Consider the following 20,244-nt stretch of genomic DNA (forward strand, 5'->3'; position numbering starts at 1 on the left):
TGATTAAATGATAATCACCAAATCATTCCCTAATGTTTAGGAAGAATTTTTGAGCTTCAAATTCCCATATTCATGCATGAGGTTTATGAAATGCCTCCCCAAAAGTTCCTCAAATTTGACTTCAGCATTATAAAGTTCTCATAAATAAAAGTAAAATTCATTTGTACTAAAGTGGATTTTTTTAAGCAATTTTTTTTATATGAGTGTAGTATTATGATTCTTAATTTTTTTTTTTATATAATGTTGAAAATTTTCCATAGCCCCTTCAACCCTTCAATAAAAAAATTATGCGCTTTAACGCATTCAAATCCACATCTTCTTGCACTAACAGCAATACTGATGCCAACTAAGTTAAGACTCAATCTACCACTAAATTGAATTCTTAAATTGCTTTTACTTTGAGGGTAATAACTTTACTAAGGTTTGAGTTATTTGATTTTAAAATTGCTTTTTCAATGTAAAAAGTTGGAAATTATAATTCTTACATTTGACTTCAAAATTTGTTTATTTTAATATTACTTACGATTGCAATAATATTATTTTATTAAAAATATTTTTAAAAATAATTAGAAACAATATAAAACACTGAATCATAGTAAATTTTATGAAAAGGAAAAGAAAAGAGAGTTATTATTATTATTTTAATACAAACAAGTTAGCAATGGTGGCCAAACATTCATAGCACCCAAACAATCAAACACGTAAAGCCAAATAGCTTTTGCATGCATCATACGCACTTAACCTAAACATCATTTGGTGGTCAATGAATCAAATACCCACTTCCCTAAAAAAAAAAAAAAAGCATCATATTCATAAAGATCCATATAAACATATTTCTTTTTTTTTTCACTAATTTTTAAATATATATTTTTCTCTTATTCTATTATTAAAGTGAAGGTTATGAGAATAGTGCTGAATCTTTTTGCTTAAAGGATAAGGCAATCGAAATTGAGAGTCAGTGCAGCCCTTATATTATTGGTATCCAAATTTGGAAAAGAAATTACAGATATTGAAATTCCGACTTTAAACTCATCATGGGTTTCACTTACTTTGTTTTGTTGCCTATAAAAGGACCATTTCTCATTCGTGAAGTTGGCAGCCTAAGAGCAAAGTAGAGAGAGAGGTAATAGAGAGAAAAACAATGGGAGGCCGATCGCCATTTGCAGCTTTGTTTAATGGGTTGAACACAATGAAACCATACCTTGCAATGGTCTCCCTGCAGTTTGGATATGCAGGGATGTACATCGTCTCCATGGTTTGTTTGAAGCATGGAATGAGCAATTTCATACTCGCCACGTACCGACATGTCGTCGCCACCATTGTCATTGCACCCTTTGCCATTGTTCTCGAAAGGTTGTAATGCCACCTTGCGGTTACGATTTAAACCGCAATGGCTCCTCTATCACGAACGCGTTCATATTTCTTCAACTCCCTTAACCTTATCGTTTCTTTCCATTCTTTTATGCAGGAAAATAAGGCCAAAGATGACCCTCCCTGTCTTCCTCAGGATTGTAGCTCTTGGTTTCCTAGAGTAATGCTCTAAACTCCCTTCCTTTTGTATCTTCATGCAAATAAATGCATAATTTCATGCATACATATAATAAGTAATTAAACATTATTAATGGGATGTTTCAGGCCCGTGCTTGACCAAAACTTTTACTATTTGGGGATGAAGTTAACTACAGCAACATATTCATCAGCTTTTGTCAACATGCTTCCTGCTGTTACCTTCATATTGGCAATGATTTTCAGGTGAGAAAAAACATGCCATTGCACCCCACATCAAATAGCTTAAAATTTTCCATCAAGATATTAAAGGAATTTATCGGTCGAATTCAGGTTAGAGAAGGTCAATGTGAAGAAAATAAGAAGTTTTGCAAAGATCATTGGAACAGCAATTACAGTCATAGGAGCAATGGTAATGACTTTATACAAAGGTCCCATTATTGACTTCATCAAGTCAGGGGGAGCTGTTCACCAAGGAACCGCCACCGAATCCGCAGATAAACATTGGGTTACTGGCACAATACTGCTTCTTGGAAGCATCTGCAGCTGGGCAGGCTTCTTTATATTGCAAGTGAGTCCGAATCCGATGAACCCTTGAATGAGAAAAAAAAAATAAAAAAAAAATAAAGTTGATTGAAACTACTTATGTTTGATCTAATGCTTTTGTTATGGTTTCTGGTTCAGTCCTTCACGTTGAAGAAGTACCCTGCAGAGCTATCCCTTACAGCATGGATATGTTTCATGGGGATGATTGAAGATGCAATTGTGTCACTCATTATGGTTCGCGACCTAAGTGCGTGGAAAATCGGGTGGGACTCGAGGCTACTCGCCGCATCCTACTCTGTAAGTGCCCCCTACATAGCCTTTTTTTTCTTGGCAGCCATGATCATGCACATGAAACAGATATATATCAACAATTCTAATATCAAAATTTGTGATTGATCAGGGGATAGTGAACTCCGGGATTGCGTATTACGTGCAAGGAGTCGTGATCAGGCAACGAGGGCCGGTTTTCGTAACATCTTTCAGTCCTCTATGCATGATCATCACTGCAATACTAGGGGCAATTATTTTAGCAGAAAAAATCCACCTTGGAAGGTATGGTGCAAAGTGCAAACAACTTGATCTTTCATTTGTTTTTGATAAATATTGACACCAGAAGCATATATTCTATTCATCCTGGGATGATAATAACAAAGTTTACAAATTAAAACATAATAAATTTTGCTGATAGTGACAGAATTAATGCATTTTTCAAGTAGCTTCGTGTGCTTTATTTAACCATTAAACAACTTAAATATCTTATTCATTAGTGGATTCTCCATTGTTTTTCTCATTATTTTTCTTCTTTTTTCATAATTTCAGCATTCTTGGAGCTATTATCATAGTCACGGGCCTCTACACAGTGGTGTGGGGTAAAAGCAAAGATGGGGAAAACTCGGAAACAGATGTGAAATGCAATGGCCTGCAGGAATTGCCTATCACAGGCAATGCTAAATCAATCACTGATGATGATGATGATATTAATGGACCTACCAAAATTGTTACTATTCCAGTTTCAAACACCCCCTTCACTCAAGGAACATAAAAAATATTCCCTTCCAGGTGTTTGATTAAATTCCTAGCAGAGTTGCTCTTCCCCCAACCGATAAAAAAAAATTAAAAATCACTATGTAACCATCCCTTCCCCTCTCTATCTCTATAACTGCTTTGCATCTAATGTAATTTAGCTAATTATGTTTTGATTGTTCTCTTGAGGCTTCTGAACTTGGTGCAGTAAAAATTAAAAACCATGAGTGGTTTGCCTATGTTCTTTGTCCAAATGTTTCATTTCCATACTTTTAAGTTCTTTAGCTTAGTTCTCATTATATGCTATAGCAGTCTACTACTGCAAATACCCAAAATAGCAATCAAGCAGCTAAATTTGTTCCAGGTATCTCAATTATTCCAGGTTCATCAATTTTTATATATTCATTGGAATATTTTTTATTTAGCATCCTGATAGCTACATAAGCTATACCTTGATTGAAAATGGCTTGGGAAAGAATCAGATTCCTCGTGTAACTTGCCAATGTGAAGAATATGAAAAGAAAAAAAAGGTTAAATTCTATCTGTAAATTACTTTACAAATTTTAAAATTCCAGTCTTCATCAAACAGTAATTGTTAAATTCATTAAATAGAGTTCAGTTATTTCTAATTCTAACGTGCTAAATATATAACTATACGTGTAATGTCATATCAGCTTCTTATTTTCACATATTACTCACTAAAAATCTAATTAAATGATTAATGTCTATCATTTGCATGAAGAATGAAATTTCGAAATTTGAAAAGTATAAAAATTTAGAATGATCCAATTGGAGAAAATAGACTAAATCTATAATTGTACGCATAGTACAAGACTAGTAATTGAATTTAACCAAATAGATTTTATTGTTACAGTTTGAGTCAAGACTAAAATTTTAAATTTTAAAAGGTATAAAGATTAAAAATATGAATTTGAAAAATACTAACTTTTGCAAATTACATGGAGTAATACTAGAATTAAACAAAGAAAAACCATTAACTATTATTATATTATTGTTTTTGAACTAGTGATATAGGAGGTATAACAGAAAGAGGTAAGAGTCGTGAAAATATTTGAGCGTATACATATATGAGCCTAAGTTGGAGTCATGAACCTGTTTCAATTATCAAGTTCATATGAAGCAGTTTTTATTTATTTGATTTTATATTGTAGATTCTCTCCCGGAATCTTGCAATGCATTGAAAATGACAAGTAACAATTATGTTATGAATTTAGACAAGTACAAGATACTAGTGTATTTTTATATTAAAATAAAAATTCAAAGCTTAAAATTTGGATCAAGTGGATTGAGTATTAATTTAAAATAAAACTGAAATTGTTTGACTTCTCTCAATCAAACTTGTTTACTTAACAAAAATAAGATTAATTCTGATTTCAAATTCACTTATTTTCCCCAAAATAATTGTTTGGTTTTAAGACTATTAAAATATATGTGAATTGAGTCATCTAGTGAGGTAAATTCACAAAGTTTTTAGCCAAAAGGTATCTATTTTACACCCTTATTTGCTATAAATATATTAATTTTTTTTAACTTTTCTTACAAGGTCATTTTGACATCATTTCATATGTAATACAATATTTTGTATTTCATATCTGATATTCGACAGCCGATTCATTAGGATTGCCCTTTTTTAGAGATGGTGGAAAAAAATTGGCCTCAAAATGGAGTATTTTAGCTTGTTTGGAAACACCTATGAATTAGATATAAGACAACATCAAAAACAGAATCTTAGTAATTGATATTGATGGAAAATACGGGAGGAGGTTCAAACATAAGTTTACTGTTCTGTTGTTAAGAATATTTCGTGGGTAGCGTATCTTTCTATTTTAAAAAGCACTATTTGTTTCGAAGAAAAACAAAGAGTAAGAAGCAGTAAGCTATAAGGCATATGAGAAGGTTGGTAATGATACTATTTATAAGTACCATGCATGCCTAAATTTAAGAAATTTGAACATTAGTCAAACAAGTTGAGACAATTGAGAAAAGCAAAAACGGATTCAACTTCGCCTTGTATCACATGCTAGGGGCAGAGAAAACTGATTTGAACTCATCATCTTTATCTTCTCATTTGGGCATTTACAAGCCCAAAGTATGTAATGCTTTAAAAATAAAATTTAACAGGCTTTACTGAAGGATGTGAGGCTCTTCAAAATACATTATACTCCCAACAATCCCCACTTATTTCAAAGAGTAATGGCAAAAATTTTAGCTTTGATATAAGTACTTTGATATACTGTAGTGATTCTAGTATCCTTTAGACCATAAACAAGAACTTAGGTAAATAAGATATAATTTCCTGAATAATTGATGAAACTTTGAGTTTCTATGAACCAAAACTAACATTCTCATTGATCACATAACACCTATAATTCATTTTTTAATGCAGTTGTTCACTAATAAGCCATGTGCGCAGTGATGGAGCCAAAAGCTTTTTTTGGAGGGCCGAAATGTCTATTTTTACATTAATAAAAATGCAATTTCAGTATTTTAATAGTCTATATCTTTATGATTTTTAAAGGATTAAATCAAATTTTTATCATTTTTGAGGGGGCCAAAGTGTAATTTATCATTACTAATTTAAAATTTTATAAATTATAAAGGGCCTAAATAAAAAATTTTCCATTTTAGGGTGGCTCGAGACCCCTGCCAATCCCCTGGCTCCACCACTGGATGTGTGTGCCTAGATATTCGTGAGTGGTCTAAAGACTACCATAAATCTCATAGAAGTGGCCTCACTTCACACTATTATAGGTCAATCAATCAAATGTATTCTTCATACCAATACACCACTTATAAATTATATGAATTTGGTTAAGAGTTTTACTTATTCTCACTTTCTTTGCAAGTTCCAACACCATTGACACCATAAGAGGGGCATAACTTTTTTTATAGTACTCAATGAATCAACTAATGATTTGTTATTACCCATATAAACCTAATTCCTAGGATTGCCAATCATATAGGTTGGGTTACAATCATTATTGTTATCACAATTAGGTAGTAGTTCCCTTTCCCCTCGATGTTTCATTTTTTAATTTCTTCCTTAGGGGTCTAGTTAGAGGATCGACTGTAACACCCCTAGCCCATTCCTATCGCCGAGACTAAGCTACAAAATGTTACAGTACAAAACAGAACAATAATAGACATTTACCAAATAAATTGAATAAGAAATCATTAACTACCATTATATAAGTCATTCAGTACAAATTAAACTTTTCTCGAGCTTTATACGAACTTTCATAAGCTCAAAAGTTGACTCGAAATCAATAAGGACCAAACTGCAAAGATTTCAAATGTTTAAAACAATGTTGTGATGTGAGGGAGTTCTTCGTTTTAACGTCACCAAAACAGTTTTTTACATCAAGACATGAATCTGCTCGACATTGCAACGTCATTCACTATTTGGCCTTATTGAGATGACGGGGTTCCTCGTCTCAATATGACATTAAAGGCCTTTTCTCATCAGGAAACGTGAATCCTATTTTGGTATATTAAGGTCATTTGTCACTTATTTCATATAATCTTTCAAAATAGCCAAAAGGGTGCATTAAACACAACCTATACGTACTCCAAAAACATCTAAACCAATATGCCACAATTGGCACCAATTCACAACAAAGATACATAAATCATTCTAAACCATTCCACCTATTTATACCATTTCATATCACTTATCCATTCAAAACAACAAGTTAATTCAAGCATTCCAAACTTATTATAAGTACTTAGCCATATATGCATGTCAAAACCATATTTAAGTCGAGTTTTGGAAAATGGGAATCGACTTTAAGAAAAACGAAAACGGGAGTCACCACCAATCTTTTTAGGTGTTATTGGATGACCTTATAAAATTTTTTGTTTTAAAATATTAATTTTGGTCTACGAAAGTCGAGAAAACGGATTCGGGAGTTGGTTACGTACGAGGAAGGGTTAGCACCCTCGTAACGCCCAAAAATTGGTACCAAATTGATTATCAAGTGTCTTTAATGTCGGAAATTTGAAAGTTTTAATATGCAAACCTCTTTTAATTAGAATGTCTCAATTTTGAAAATTAAGGCTCACTTATTTCAAACGAGTCAAAACATCACATCCAGTAAGTTAGGACGCAACATTTTAAAACCTTCGAAACTAAGCTCGTCTTTCGAAAATTTCTATCTCGAAACAACAAAACGCTATATCCAGTAAGTTAGGACACTATGTTTTGAAATCTCGAAATAATTGTTTAAGTTTTGAAAACTAAAAATCACTTAGAAGGGTGCTTGACTATTTGAATTCAACGAGAAAAGTCGCAACCCAGTAAGTTAGGGCACTACCTTTCTCGAAGTTTCCAAACATCAAGCATTGCCTTTTATTTTTTTAAAAAAAAACCTTGGAATATTATTTTAAATGACGTTTAGGATGACATATTAATGCATCATGAAGCATAGATGTACAAAATATTCTAACATTTCCACACAAACATAAATAATATCATTATGACAAAACTAAATAACATGAACATACGTTTAATGAAAAAAATCATACTAGGGTAAATATAAGATAATAAACAAATAAAAACATGAGTAAACTAAAAGAAAAACATATACATGCAAAATTATACAACAATATATATCATAAAATAGCACATAAAAGAAATAATTAAACATAGCATATAAAAAAATGAAACTATGCACAAATAAGATAAATGACATACACAAAAAATGAATAAATAGAACATTTACAAATTATAAAAATATAATGCAATAGTTCAAAATACATGAAATGATAATATAATATATATATATATGCATAGAAAATATATATTTGAAAATAAACTATATAAAAAGGTTAAATATTATAATATATAAAATACATAATCAAATGTATAAAAGATAGGAATAAATATACATATTTGAAAAATGAAGAAATTAAAATAAAAAAAGGTTGAAAAACTAAGATAGATGAAGAATAAAATAAGAACAAACCACAGAGAGTAAGAATGCAAGAGGGGGAGAAATTTAAGTGAATGCTTTCAAGAATTCTTATTGCTTCCCCAAAACTCAATTCATTTACAATGAAGGGAGAGGCCTCTATTTATAGTTGAACCTCATCAAGTCCAACGGTACAGATCAATTACACCAACGGTACAGATTAAAAGGTATCTACAAATTAAATCTCTAAGATTACAAAATCATATCTTCTAAGATTGCATATCATATCTAAGATTGCAATTATATCTAAGCTTGTATCATATCTAAGATTGCATATCATATCTAACATTGCAATCATATCTAAGATTGTATCATATCTAAGATTGCATATCATTGAAGATTATATTTCCATATAAGTCAAGCTTGTAGATGGACCTTAAATCTTTTCAAGTAATGGGCCATTCTGATCGGGCCAAATTATATTTGTAATTCTGGACTGAACTTGGACTTCATTTTTTTTTTTGGAGGGGTTATTATATTTTTGTTTTTGGACTTATTTTTGGGCCCGGGCAAAATTGAGTGTCTACAATGCATATTAATATACAAAAAATTTAAACATGGGAAAATTAACATCACCATAAGCACTCAAAAAAATTTAACATTACAAATAACTTGACACTCCTAAGTACATGCCACATATAACCAAGTTCAAAATGATCAAAAGGCTACCGGAGTGAAAGATGGATAATGTGAACTCCAAAGTGATCCGATTGTCACGCTCTGCGGTTAGTAATCTAAAAATAAGTGAAACCAACGTTAAGTATATCTAATACTTAGTAAGTTCATATGAAATTTAACTTAACTTACCTAAGTATTATATCATTTAATGAATAGGAATTCAAAGGTACACAAAATGATACTACTTTAACATCCTTAAACCTATTTGTACAATTCACAAAACCATCATCAAATTAGCATATTAGTACCATAATCTCAAAGTGTTTATATCATATTACTATACCATTCCAACTCATATGATATTACAACCATGTCAACTAAGTTTCTTATTAGACTTTTTAACCATTCCTTGATCAACTTGTCCATAGCTTTGCCGGATAACTATGATAATTTAATTTTGGATATTCGGGACTAAATTGCTCACATAAGTTGTAACATATAATTTGCTCACACAAGCTGTATAACTCGAGTTTTTTCACACAAGTTATAGGTCGGGATTGTTTATATAAATGTTATCTGATGCTGCTTGCACAAGCTGTAGAGAATCCACAATATATGTTGGATCTCAACCATCGAAAACTAAGTCCTTGACCAACACCCAGTATGTATCATTTGGGTTTGCTCTCACAAGTTGTAGGTCGAGATTGTTATGCTAACTCTATTCAATGCTGCTTGTACAAGCTATAGAGAATCCGTAACATATGTTGGATCTCAACTATCGATAAAGTAGTCCCTGACCAGCACCCAATTCCTTTAAAACAGTAACAGTTTCGTATTATAACATTTACTAAATTCTCATGGCATTTTTCTTTATACTTTCTTTTTAATCTCTCTAATATAATCATTTATACATATCATTTTACTATATAAACATTTCATAACCATCAATTGCCATGTATTTATTCAAAAACATTCTATATTACCTACTTTATAATTTAATCCACTCAGTATTAAAACTTAACATTTCCACAACAACTCAACTACAAACAAGATATTAAAACACTTTAATAATTGAAATTACAATAATAAGTTACATACAAAATTACCTAGCAAAAATGACAACTGATAAGGTGTCACGGACTAATCGCAATTTTCCTCTTTCCGTTAATATCTTCTAATTGGTTTAAATTTCGATCTAAATCATAAGTTAATTCAATTATCAATTCCAAACATAATTTAAAAACATATTATAATTATATATCAGTTAAATTTCATTTATTGGATATTTCCTCAAGTTTTATGTTTTATTCAATTTAGTCGCTAAAACTGAAATTGTTATAACTTTCAAATTTGAGCTCTAATTTCAAAATCAATCTCAATCTCATCCTTCTACAAACCTTAACAACCTATACTTACAGAAGTTGCATGCTAAATTCAAAATTACGCTTAAGTCCTTATGTATAATGTCGAAACCATTTTTTTTAAAAAAACGCGGGGATCGACTTTGTTTGAAAATGGAAATTAAAACGGGAGTCGCCACCGATCTTTATTAGGTGTGATCAGATCACCCTTGCTTTAATAAAACGTTTTAGTTTATTAAAACGATGTTTTGGTCTACGAAATTCAAGAGAACAAGTTTGGGAGTCGGTTACGTGCGAGGAAGGATTAGCACCCCCGACACGCCCAAAAATTGGTACCGAATTGATTAGTTAGTGCCTTAATGTCGAAAATTGAAAATCGGGAATGGATTTGAAATACGATCTTTTCTATTAATATCGATTTTAAAATTCTTGAATTAGCTCAAAACGATTGCTAAAGACTTCCTCGTCTCAAGATATCGGAGCATCACATCCCGTAAGTTAGGACACAATACCATGAACTCTCGAGCACAAGTTTGACTTTAATTTTAATTGGAAATTCGTGTATTTCAAAACTCAAAAGGATATTTAGCTATTTAGAACCAACGAGAGAACTGAAACCCCGTAAGTTAGGGCACAATTCTTCGATGTTCCAAAATGCGAAACATCGCCTTACTTTTAAATTTTTTTGAATAGTAGCGAATTTGATACTTAAACAACGTGTTATTCATTCGGATTCACATAAAACAATTTATTGGATGAATGTAACGAGGTTTGATTTATGGGGCGATGATATGAAATGAAGTATAGTGCGATATAGAACAATGATTCACGCATAAAATATTCCACAAGCGCATGGCAATAATATGAACACGAGTAAGCAGATTAACGTACATGCAATAGCGATAATTTCACAACATACATTATTTAACATTAAGCTTAATAAACATAGAAATGAAGCATAGTATAAAACAACTTAAATCAAATAAAAAGATAATCTTAAATATGAAATACATATGTAAAAGGTTTAAGATAAATACTATAAAAGCAACTTAAAGTAAATGATAAAAAATAATTTAAAACCATTAATGCAAAGTCTAAAATAAGTAATACGTAAAAATAAATTTAAAAATAATATACATGGTATATAAAAAGGACAACTTAACATAAATATATATATATATATATATATATATATATATATATATAAAGAATAAATAATGTATAAAGAGTTTAAGCTAAAAACATAGAGAAATTCAAAATAGGTGATCCATACAAAAAAAGTTTAAGAACAAACATTCTATAAACTTAAAATAATAAGCTATTCAAAATAATATATAAAAGGGTTTAAAATAAATAAATAAAAAGCAAATGTAAAGTGATTAATATATACATAATAATTCAAAATAACTTATGTAAAAAGGGTTTAAAATAAATGATATGTAAGGTAATTTAAGATAAATAATGAAAATAAGTTTAAAATGAATATTATGTAGCGAGAAATTTAAAATAAGTAATGTACAAAACATTTTAAAAATAAATGGTATATAAAAAGATAATACATATAAAAATTTGAAATTGATAATATATATGAAAAAGAAATTAAAGTAAACAATAAAACAATTTAAAATGAATAATACATAAAACAAGTTTAAAATAAATAATGTATAAAGCATTTTAAAATCTATAATACACAAAGCAAAATAAAGAATGACATATATGAATAGTTTTAAAATAAATAATATATAAGTTAATTTAAAAATAATTAATAAGAAGTTACGTAGAAGAATTAAAAATAGACAATATAATTATATTTTATAATAGTAACAGTTCAAGGGTAATATAAAGAGAGTCATTTGAAATATATATAATATACAATAACTTAAAACATAAAATAACTTGAAATATATATATAATGAACAATTTTTAAAGGATTATAAAGATATAAAAAGCTTGAAATAGATTATATGTATACATATATATAATGGGTAGGAATAAAAAATAAATAATACATATAAAATAGATTAAAGTGACATATATACATAAAGTAAGTTAAAATAAATAATATGAATTTGAATAAATAGTACATTAAAATAAGTTAGAATAGATATAAATAAACAACATATAAAATATTAGAAATAACATATAAATGAAACAAAAAAAGAGTTAATAAATGAATTAAATAGATTTAGGACATGGCTAAAAACAAATTAAAATTCGGGGTATAAAAGTATAAATATTGGGTAGTTAATTAGGGATCAAAACGAAAGCCAAACAAGATCTGAGGGCCAAATTTTTTAAAAAAAAAGAAGATAGAAAATGGGGGTTAATTGCACGAGGTTGCGAGAGAGGAGGACTAAACGCATAAATTTTCCTTTTAGGGAAAGTGCACACACCCCACCCCCAAGCGACGTCATTTTAAAGGGTGAAATAAAACCCAAATTTCATTCATTCTTTTTTGATCTGTCGTTCTCTTTTGTTTTCCAATAAAAAAGCAAAACACCCTCTCCCTCTTTTGTCTTTCCAACGATCGGGCTCCCTCGCCGCCCACTGTACCACCACCGTTTTCGATGGCCGGTGATGCGCAACAATAGGTATTTCAAACCCCATTTTCAGGACCCTTTGAAGGCCGAGTTTTCAGCCAAACAATGCGGAAATGAAAGGGTCTCTCCCTCTCTAAACGACGCGACCCCGACGACAGAGGAGGGATCTCCGGCGACGAAGCCCCGAGCGATTCCGGTGAGGCCCTTTACTCCCTTGATTCTTTTTGTTTTAAAGTAAGTTATTGAAAAAAAAAACAAAGCAAAGATAAATAGAAAGATTGAGATAACAGAGAAAAAAAAATTGAAGTTAACCTTCTAAGCTTTTCTTTTTTCTTTTGTTTTTGATACAAACTTTTTTTCTTTCGAAAGAACACCCCCTTTACATATTTTCGATTGAGGCTTCTTATAGCCGAATACCAAGAAAATTTCTATTGTTTGTTGCGTTTTTGCCCTGTTCTCTGTAGTTGTGTCTCGTTTTGCAGGCAGTGTCAGACGCGTGGAGTGTGGTGACCAAGGCTGAGGGGCATGCGTGGGGCGTGGTGGCCAAGGCTGTGAGGCATGTGTGGGGCGTGGTGGCCAAGACTGAGGGGTATGCGGCGGCTGAAGGTCTTGGTACCTAGGGTTGGTTGCTGAAAAATTTTAGGATAGTAGGCTAATTGGGCTTTTAGGGTTTTAATTTTTTGGGGCTGTAATTGGGTTGGTAACTTTGTTTGTAAATGGACTTTTAATTTGGGCTATTTTATTTGTGTTTATTTGCCTGGGCCAAAAATGGCTACTACATATAAAATTACCAATTTTCACTTTACAAACTAGTCTTTTTTTCATAACTAAGCTCAAAACCTATTAATTTAGTACCAAAAGCTTCAAGATTAAACAATGGAAACTTTTTTAAACTTTAACAGTTTTAGAAATTGATCAACGAGTTAGCTAAATAAAGCTTCCAAAACTTCAAAAACATAAAAATTTTAAGAAAATGTCTTGAATTACCTTAGAAATTAAAATACCTAAGCTTGGACGATGGAAATCCTGTTTCCCCTTCTTTTAATCAATTTTGGGAAGATGAAGAGAATGTCTTTCATTTTATTTTTAATTTTATTTTTATACCAAGTTTAATAATTAATTAACCCCAATTAGCATAATTAATCTTTGATTATTGAAAGACAAGTATGGGTTTAACTTAATGTAGTGGAAAAATACATCATCCTCCACCAACCATCAAAGAAAAAATGTCTAATTGCTAAATTAGTCCATTAACTAATGAAAAATCTATAGTGATTAGATTTTTATCTTTTTTACAACTTAGTCTTTATACCTTAATTAATCATTAATTTGGCAAAATTTCCTATCCAAAATTTAATTCATTTATATAATAACTATTAAATATCTACCAGCTTAGTTTACGAAAATGAGGTCTCGATACCTCATTTTCTGATACCATTGACTTTAGGATCGAAACACTTGTACCCTGACTAACTATTTCATTAAACAAATTTGTTAAACCAAAATTAAATATAATTCTAAAATAAAGTCATAAATATCAATAAAAAAATTTACTAACTTGATCATCGAAAAATGAGGTTCCGACACCACTATTTTTGGCACCACTAAAAAACGGATTGTTACATTGACCAAATTTACTTCTAACTTCACGTATCCAATTGATTTAATTCCATCTTTTTAGAGCTAGTTAATCATATCATGTCTTAGATATATTGGCTATTTTTTTCATTGAATGTTTTATTCTTTGTAATGGATATTGATAATTGACAATTACAATGCATGGACAGAAAACTATTGGCTTCATACCTAATAGAATACTTGCTAAGAATTTTGTCAACCACTCATCATCATTACCAACCGATTCTAGAGTAATAAACTTTGACTCCATGGTAGATTTTGCTGTAATAGTTTGAATAGTAGATAACCACAATATTTCACCTCTAACAAGGGTGAATATATAACCACTAGTGGATCTTATCTCATCTGGATCTAAAATCTAATTAGCATCATTGTATCCTTCTAATACAATAGAAAATATACTAAATAAAACACCATAATTAATGGTACCCTTCAAATATTTCATAAATTTGACTATAGCAATCCAATGTTCATGATTTGGGTTACGTGTGTATCTACGTAGCAACATATAACATATGCTATATTTGGTCGAATAAAATTTATTAAATGCATTAGACTTTTGATAATCTGTGCATACTCAGACTGAGCAACAGGATCGCCTTTAGTTTTCCTCATTTTAGTATTGGCATCATAAGAAGTACTTATTGGACTCCACATCAAAGTGTCTAAAATTTTTTAGAAAATTTTCAACATAATGTTCTTTTGACAACATTATGCTGTCATCTTCCTTATGATTTTAATACCCAATATAACATTTGTTTCACATATATCTTTCATGTCAAATTTGATAGCATGAAATATCTTTCTGTCAAGTAGTAACTCATAACTAGTTTTAAAAATTAACATATCCTCAACATACGAACAAATAATCACACAATTATCATCAAGTTTTATATATACACATCGATCTACTTCAATAGAAGAAAAATCATCATTTGCTAATATTTGATCAAACTTCTCATGTCACTATTGAGGTGCTTGTTTCAAGCCATATAAGGATTGGAGAAATTTATACGCTTTATTTTTTACACGACCTTCAGATTGTTTCATAAAAATTTCTTCTTCTAAATCTGCATTTAAATTTTTTTAACATCACTTGATGTACAAAAAGTAGTTGTGTATAAAGCAAAAACAATTAAAATTCAATTTGAAGAAATTCTTGTCACTGGAGCAAAAGTATCAAGATTGTCTATGTTTTGTTTTTGTGTAAAATCTTGTGCAACAAGTCTAACTTTATATTTTTCAATAATCCTATCAAGTTTAAGTTCCTTTTTAAACATCCATTTGCAATCGATACATTTTTCTCTAAGAGACAAATCAACTAATAGAATTGGATTCTAAAAAGGAGCATCAGAAAAAGAATTTGCTTCAAAATAAGTTAATGGATCATTTCCTCCCAATAAGTGTAAAAATAATTTCCAAAAGATTTTTCAGTTCTAGGTCTTTTCGGTCTTCTCAGATGTTAGTATTCACAGTCAGTTTGTATAATAAGTGTATGAGGAATTTTATCAAAATTTAAAGGAAAAACACACTAAAAAAATTAGCATTTTTTGTCTCTAATATGGTATTACAATCAAACACTTCACTGTCCACAACAAGAAATCTATATGCGATGTTATGTTCATTATAACCAATGAACATGTAATCAAAAGTTTTAGAACCTTTTGTTTTTTTACTTAGGCTCAAGTAACAAAACTTTAGCTAGACATTCCACGCTATAAAAATTTTAGGTTAGGAAGATAATTCTTCCATAGTTCATAAGGAGTCTTACTAGTTCTCTTATAAGGGATTTGATTTTGTAAGTAACATGCTGATAAAATAACATTTCCTTACAAATTTTCGAATGCATTAGAACTAACAGACATACAATTCATCATTTCTTTTGATGTTCTATCTTTCTTCCTACTACATGATTTGATTTAGGTGAATAAGGTGGAGTTACTTCATGTATTATGCTTACTTTTTTTTCACTAAATTTTTTAAACAAAACATATTCCCCTCCTCTATTTGATTTAACTTTTTTAATCTTTCGTTTTAACATATTTTCTATTTTGGCCTTATAGTTAAAAAACATATCAAAAGCTTCATCTTTATTTATAAGAAAATATACCTTAATGTATCTTTAAAAATCATTAATTACATAATATCTTTTACCTCCCCGGTCATAGTTTGTTTTAAGTTTCCTAAATATGTATGGATAAAGCTTAAAATTTTTCTTAGTCTACTTTGATTCAACACATATTTCACATTTTACATGCAAATATTATTATTACTAGAAATCAAACAAAGTGGTTGCATATTTTTAACATAAGAAATATTCACATGACCTAGTCTAGTAAGCCATAAATAATATAAATCAATCAATTAAAGAATTAGCTATTCCATTATTATTTCACAAATATTAACAACAAACAACCCATTATTACAATAACCTTTACCCACAAAAACATTGTTTTTAGTCATTATGATCTTATTAGACTCAAAGGAAAATTTTATCCCAGTCTTTTCTAATAATCCAACAAAAACTAAATTAATTCAAAAATCAAGAACATAGAGCACATCATTTAAGACAAGGGTTTTTATAGAAGTAAATTTGAGCATGATATTACCTTTCCTAAGCATATTTATTGTTTGTAAGTCTCCAAGATAGACTATTTCTTCTCTTTTCTCCATAGACTATTTCTTCTCTTTTCTCCACTTGGGAGTAGGAGGCAAATGCATTTTGATTGCTATGAATGTGTCTAATTGCCCCAAAGTTTATCACCCACTCTGTCATATTTTCCACAATGTTGACTTGAGAAATGTCCAGCTGATGAAATTAGATATGAATACTTTAAGGTATTAAGAAAAAAAAAACTCTCTAAAAGTATGTATTTATTAGAAATATGTATGTATTTATTAGAAATATGTACAACTATATATACATGAAGATTGAATCAACTTAAGGAAAAATATCTCTTAATTAGAATATCTAAAAATTTATTGTAATCTCTAAAGATACTAATTAATGCTATCAAATAATCAAAAGATTCTCAACATTCCCATTCAAGTTGCTGCATAGATGTCTCGCATGCTCAACTTGCAAAAAAGATTATGATAAGTCTTACAGTTGAGCCCTTTAGTAAAAACATCTCCAACTATTTTTCAGATGTTAGATAAGATAGACTTAAGGCACCACTGGCTACTTTTTCCTTGATAAAATGATTATCTATATTGATGTGTTTGATTCTATCATGTTGTACTGGATTTTGAGCTATGTTGATGGCTGCCTTATTGTCACAGTACAAGGTTGATCCATTTTTGTTCAAAAAATTTTGCTCTTGCAATACCTTTTGCAGCCATAAAAGCTCACAAACACCTTGAGCCATGGCCTTATATTCAGCCTATGCACTCGATCGAGCCACAACATGTAACACCCCTAACCCGTATCTCCCGTCGGAACAAAATTACGGAGAATTACCAGAAATTTCACATCAAAAGAATATAATTTTTAAACATTTCAAATCATATTAAAACAAATACAAATCATACATATTGTCTATTATACAAGCCCTCGAGGCCTTAAATACGCACTAGAAACTCAGATAAATTTTTAAAAAACATTAAAAATTTTCAAAGTTGCAGGGGTCACACGACCATATGGCCAGGCCATGTGACTCACATGGACAAGAGACACGCCCGTGTGGGCATTCAAAGTACGAACACACGGTTGTGTCCCAGCCCGTGTCCGTGTCCGTGCCCATGTAACTCACTGACTTAGGTCATACGGCTAAGCCAAACTCCTGTGTGCCAGGCCGTGTACCCTTCAAAGTAGCCTCACATGCTCGTGTGCCATGCCATGTGCTAGGGCTTGTAATAGCTTGACTGTAACACCCCAAACTCGTATCTGTTGCTAAAACAGGGTTACAGAACATTACCTGAGTTACAGAACATTTAAACATAATTCGTGACAATTATTATTCACTTTACAAGATTAATTCTAATGTCCTTTAAATGGACCCTCAAGGCCCGATATACATAATAGAATCAAGTCGTGACTAAACTGTAACACCTCTAACCTGTATCCGTCACCGAAATAGGGTTACGAGACATTACTAACCAAAACACATTTCAGAACAGTCATAATTCACATGCTTTAAAACTTCACTATTCAAATCATATATGTATACTTATCATTTATGGCAATCGAATAATCTAAATATAAAATAACTTATTATTTTACAAATTATATGCGCATACTTTAAAATATGCAAACATACAACATTTCATTTCATATAACTAACATGTATCATTATGTCTATTTCATCTGTCAAATATTAACATACCATTTATTTATTTAGTACATAAATTTATTAAAATAAATAAATCATTTCACACCAACTAATAATTAAACTCATACACAACCTTAATGTATTCAATTACCAAACAAATAACATATATAATATTCTACCTAACATATGTCGAATATATTATCAACTCAACCAATTAAACTACCCAAATAAACTGACCAAAACATAAAAGTAGTATAATCATTATTTGTCTTAACCATTCGTACCTAATTAGTCAACCGTCACCCAATTAATTGAATACATATTCGGTCATTCATGACAACATTCAAGACATAATATAATTATACAATTTTCTATATACCAAATCACATACATATCAATATGAATTCTAAACCTTAGCCAAATATACATATACACATTATTTATCATTTCTAAACCAAAATATCCAAGTAAACATGCCATTTGAAACTAACACAAAAACCACATTCATTAATCAAATTTTCATAGCCTAATTTAGTCCACAATATTCAATACCACAATTATAACATTAACATATAAGTTAACTCTTAATGACATGATTTAAACACACTTGCCGAATTATAAATAGCTTATAACCATCACATGTAACGCCCCAATTTTCGGGAATTCTGTGAATGTTGACAAAATTTCATGCTTTGATTTTGTCATTTGTGAGTGAAATTATGAAATAGGACCTATGTGAAAATGTTTGAAAATGCTATAGGCTAAATTGAAGTGGCCAAATAAATAGGAGTGCAAAATAGGAGGATTTGCATGATAAACCTCCCATTTTACATGAAGTGGCCAACCATCATGTTGTTGTAGGCAAAATGTACACTTGATATCCATAATTTATGGTGCAAATTGATACAAATTGATAATAGGTTAGGTAAATGTTCCATGATAATGGGTTAGGTAAATGTTTCATGATAATAGGTTAGGTAAATGTTCCATGATAATGGGTTAGGTAAATGTTTCATAATAATGGGTTAGGTAAATGTTTCATGATAAGAATATCATGTATTTTGTATTAAAGAATTAAATGGATGAAATATGAAGTTTTATTAAAAGAAAAAGGGGTGAAAAGAACAAAGTTTTGTCCATCTTTGTTCATCATAGCTGAAAGTTAGAGAAGAGAAAGGAGAGGAGAAAGCTCTTGAGTATTCGGTCATTAGGAGGAGGAAAATTGAAGGTAAGTTCTTGGTACCTTGCTTCTATTTTGAGGTTCATGAGTTCTTCTTGATTCTACCTTAACTCTTGAAGTATATTTTGATTTTTAGTTGTGTTGTGAGCATTTAGTCATGAATTAAAATGAAGGAAATGGTTGTTGTTTCATGTTCTTTTGATGAAAAATGGAAGATAGGTGAAGTTGAGCCAAACAAATGAACATGCATGTGCCTTAGATGCTAAAGGGAAAAATCAGCTAACATGTTGTGCTTTAAAATGATGAAATGGAGATTATACTTAAGTAAAATCATAGATATGTGATGATTGATTGGTGATATACATGTTTAAATAACATGCATGCAAGTTAGGTGTGAAAGAGTGATTTGGTAATAAATCTGCTTGGGACAGCAGCAGTAATGTGACTTTGGAAAATCACCATAAATTGTGGGAGATGAATTAGAAGCTGAATAAATTATGTAATTAAAGCTTATTGAGTCTAGTTTCTAATGAAATAAACAAGAACATATTTTGAATTCTGTACAATGAG

The 20,244-nt window shown here is 30.4% G+C and overlaps 1 protein-coding gene across 1 annotated transcript; it reads left to right on the top strand.

Moving 5' to 3' along the window:
• Positions 1-1,007: 1,007 nt before the first annotated feature.
• Positions 1,008-3,314, top strand: LOC108459624 (WAT1-related protein At4g08300-like). Its single transcript, XM_017759026.2, has 7 exons — positions 1,008-1,353; positions 1,469-1,531; positions 1,636-1,752; positions 1,840-2,077; positions 2,191-2,349; positions 2,453-2,604; positions 2,872-3,314. Exons 1-7 carry the CDS (start codon positions 1,142-1,144, stop codon positions 3,092-3,094), a joined length of 1,164 nt encoding a protein of 387 aa, XP_017614515.1. The 5' UTR covers positions 1,008-1,141; the 3' UTR covers positions 3,095-3,314.
• The last annotated feature ends 16,930 nt before the right edge of the window (positions 3,315-20,244 follow it).

This window comes from Gossypium arboreum, chromosome 3 (assembly GCF_025698485.1).
Source record: "Gossypium arboreum isolate Shixiya-1 chromosome 3, ASM2569848v2, whole genome shotgun sequence".
In the NCBI taxonomy this organism is placed as follows: domain Eukaryota; kingdom Viridiplantae; phylum Streptophyta; class Magnoliopsida; order Malvales; family Malvaceae; genus Gossypium; species Gossypium arboreum.

What these genes read in the sequence shown, in the direction of transcription:
- LOC108459624 (XM_017759026.2), top strand. Translation starts at nt 1,142, where the DNA reads ATGGGAGGCCGATCGCCATTTGCAGCTTTGTTTAATGGGTTGAACACA. An exon ending in TTTGCCATTGTTCTCGAAAG is followed by an intron (nt 1,354 to 1,468) that starts GTTGTAATGCCA and finishes TCTTTTATGCAG; the next exon opens with GAAAATAAGGCCAAAGATGA. An exon ending in GAAAAAATCCACCTTGGAAG is followed by an intron (nt 2,605 to 2,871) that starts GTATGGTGCAAA and finishes TCATAATTTCAG; the next exon opens with CATTCTTGGAGCTATTATCA.